The following is a 3,213-nucleotide window of genomic DNA, read 5'->3' as shown; positions in this document are numbered from 1 at the left end:
TATATATATATGAGATACTGAGATATATATATGAGATACTGTACTTACATTGGACAGTGAAGAATGCTAACAGGAAGAAAGTTAAGTCATTTGAAATGTGGTGGTGGAGAAGAGTTTTATGGATACCATGGACTTCCCAGAACACAAATCAATGGGTTCTAGATCAAATCAAGCCATAACTCTCCCTAGAAGCTAAACTGCCAAAAAATGAAGCCATTGTACTTTGGACACATTATGAGAAGATAAGACTCAGTGAAAAAGACAGTAATGCTAGGAAAAGCTGAAGGCAGCAGGAAGAGAGAAGAGCCGACATGAGATGGATGGACCCAACGGAAGAAGCCATGACCCTCAGTTTGCAAGACCTGAGCAAGGCTGTGAAGGACAGGACTTTTTGGATGCCGTTAATTCATATGGCGGCTGTAAGTCAGATGTGACTTGACAGCACTTAACACACACAAAGAAGGCAGATTCTAAGCAGTTAGAACCGACTAAGGAAAGGCAAAGAGTAAATTTTTATAAATTGGCAGACTGATCTGGGATTGGAGACAAGGTGGATTTGTGTGTGTGTGTGTACATGTGTGTGTGTGTGTGTGTGTATGGGGCCACAATGGCTCAGAGGTTAAGACACTGAGCCGCAGACTGGAAGGTTGGTAGCTGAGCAGTTTGAGACCCTAGTGGCACATGACAGACTGAGCTCCCGTCTCTGGCCCCAGCTCCTGCCAGCCTAGCAGTTTGAAAGCAAGAAATTGCAAGTAGATAAATAGGTACCGCTTTGGTGGGAAGGTAATAGTGTTCTGTGCACCTTGGTGTTTAGTCATGCCAGCCACATGACCATGGAAAATGTCTTCGGACAACGCTGGCTCTTCGGCTTGGAAGCAGAGATGAGCACCACCCCCTAGAGTCAGATTCAACTGGTTTTCAAGCAAGGGAAACCTTTACCTTTACCTTTATATGTGTGTGTGTGTTTGTGAACCCAATGAACTGGGGTTCCCAGCCTCCAGGTGGGGCCTGGGGATCTCCTGCTTTTACAACTGATCTTCAGCTGAAAGAGATCAGCTCCGCTGGAGAAAATGGCTGCTTTGGAAGGTGGACTCTATGGCATTGTACCATACTGAGGCCCCTCCCCTCCCCAAACCCCGCCCTCTCCCGGATCCACCCCCAAAGTCTCCAGGTATTTCCCAATTCAGATCTGGCAACCCTACAATGAAATGAGTTGACACTGTCACAGGGACCAGCCGATTCCTGTAAAATTGGACCAAGATGGATTAAGAAGTGACCTTTAGTATTCTCAGGATATCTTGCATCTTCTTAGAAAGGCCTGGGAGGGGTATTTTTGCATTTGTGTGTATGTGTCCCTGTGCCTGGAAGTCATGGCAACCTCTGGAGACTCCTACTGGGGCATGGAGAACGTTCAGAGAAGCGCCTTGATAGCCTGCCTCCGCCTCCCAACACTGGTATTCTTAGGGGGTCTCCCATCCAAATACTTGCCAAGATCAGCCCTTCTTAGCTTCTGAGATCTGTCAAGATCATGCCTGCCTAGCCTATCCAGGGCAGGGCAGGCCTGTATCATCCTTTGGTTGAAAAGCAGTGCAATCCCAAGCAGAGTTATACCCTGCTAAGCCCATTGACTTCATTGGGTTTAGAAGGTTGTAACTCTGATTAAGATTGCCCTGCAAGTCAACCTAAACTCGGTCCTGGCCCCAACCTGGTAGAACTCTCTACCTAGTAACATCCATGCCCTGCGGGAACTTGCTCAGTTCTGCAGGGCACGTAAAACAGAGATGTCCCACCAGGCCTACAGTTGAGGAGCGCAACGGTTCCTGCCTTGGCTTCCACCTGGCTTTACCATCCCAGTATGGGATTCATCCTATGGAGGTAGCAAAGTTATAGGTACACCATCGGTTATCTGGAGGAATTATACTGTTTTGTCTGTTCTAATCATTTATTATTTTCTATTTCTATGATGTACACTGTCCCTCTGGGGGATGGTGGTGTATAAATAATAACAACAATAACAACAACAACAACAATAATAATGCCAATTGGGCAAAAGTTAAAGGGAAATGTGCCACCTCTTACAACTTGATACTTTCTCTCTTTCTCTGTTTTGGCATTTTTCTCCTAACTTGGCTCCATTCACATGAACACATGAAACTGGCTTATACTGAATGAGGCCATTGTTCTATCAATGTCCGTGTTGTCTATTCAGACTGGTAGTGACTCTCCTGGGTCTCAGGCAGAGGTCTTTCATACCACACCCTGCCAGATCCTTTTAACTGGAGATGACAGGGAACCTGGGACCTTCAGCATTTGAAGCAGATACCCTATCACTGAGCCATGGCCCCTCCCCTTAAATTCTGTATACTCTGTAAATCAGAAGCAATTCATTCCTTTGTTTTGTTTTTCCTATTACAGGCAAAGACTGGTCTGCTTATGAATCTGATGGGGGTTTTACTTCTCAGCCTGGCTATCAACACTTGGGCCAAGAGCATCTTCCAACTAGGCACATTCCCCGACTGGGCTAAGATACATCTGGAAAATACCACCACCTCCCTCTTGGAAGATGTTCAGAACATCACTTTGAACTCACTGAGTAAATCATGAACAAAGCAACCTTGAAAGGGAGCTACCTCCTTCAGATTTGGGCACTGAAATCAGTCAACATCGACTACACGATCTCTTTTGTCTCATTTGTCTGTGGTGATGGCTACCCAGCTGCATCTGCCACTGTTTAGAATCAAGAAGCCTGGAGAGCAGACTTTGTGAATCAGATGGACTGGCCTTGCCCCAGCCGATGGCTGAGAGCTCAGGGTCTCAAAGTTCCTTCTGAGATAAGGCAGTAAACTGGGGGGGAAACTACATGCAGCAGATGGAAATGTGATAATTAGAAAAATAAGGCATATTTTCCCTCCCTTGTACCTTTCGGGTTCTCACAGGCCCCTTACAAATGAGAGACCAGCCTCATGAAGCAGAACAAAACAGCCATTATACTAAGACTGACGGGCAACGACTTGGAAGTGCAGCTGTCAGACAGCTCCTTTGGTTGAAAAATTACAGGAGCACCTAAACTGTACTTTGATGTTGGGAACAGACCAGAGTTTAAATGAACAAGTCTAGTGGCACCTTAAAAAAAAATTATTCCCAAATAAGCCTTCACGAAATCAAACCCTTTGGAATTATAAACCAGAGATTGTTCGTGATGAGAATGAGCTT

At 45.6% G+C, this 3,213-nt stretch overlaps 1 protein-coding gene across 1 annotated transcript in view; it reads left to right on the top strand.

Moving 5' to 3' along the window:
* The window catches only part of SLC13A3 (solute carrier family 13 (sodium-dependent dicarboxylate transporter), member 3), a gene marked incomplete at its 5' end in the record, with an annotated part of 31,982 nt that extends 29,002 nt beyond the window's left edge, over positions 1–2,980 (top strand). The window contains one exon of the mRNA XM_015425086.1: positions 2,416–2,980. Coding sequence (XP_015280572.1) covers positions 2,416–2,604 — 189 coding nt within the window. The remainder of the gene's footprint in view (positions 1–2,415) is intronic.
* Positions 2,981–3,213: the final 233 nt, after the last annotated feature.

The sequence above is a fragment of the Gekko japonicus genome, unplaced genomic scaffold, assembly GCF_001447785.1.
Source record: "Gekko japonicus isolate JY-2015 unplaced genomic scaffold, Gekko_japonicus_V1.1 scaffold3109, whole genome shotgun sequence".
NCBI classification, from domain to species: Eukaryota; Metazoa; Chordata; class Lepidosauria; order Squamata; family Gekkonidae; genus Gekko; species Gekko japonicus.
Note: the sequence above shows the minus strand (reverse complement) of the source record. Positions and strands in the feature narration are given on the sequence as shown.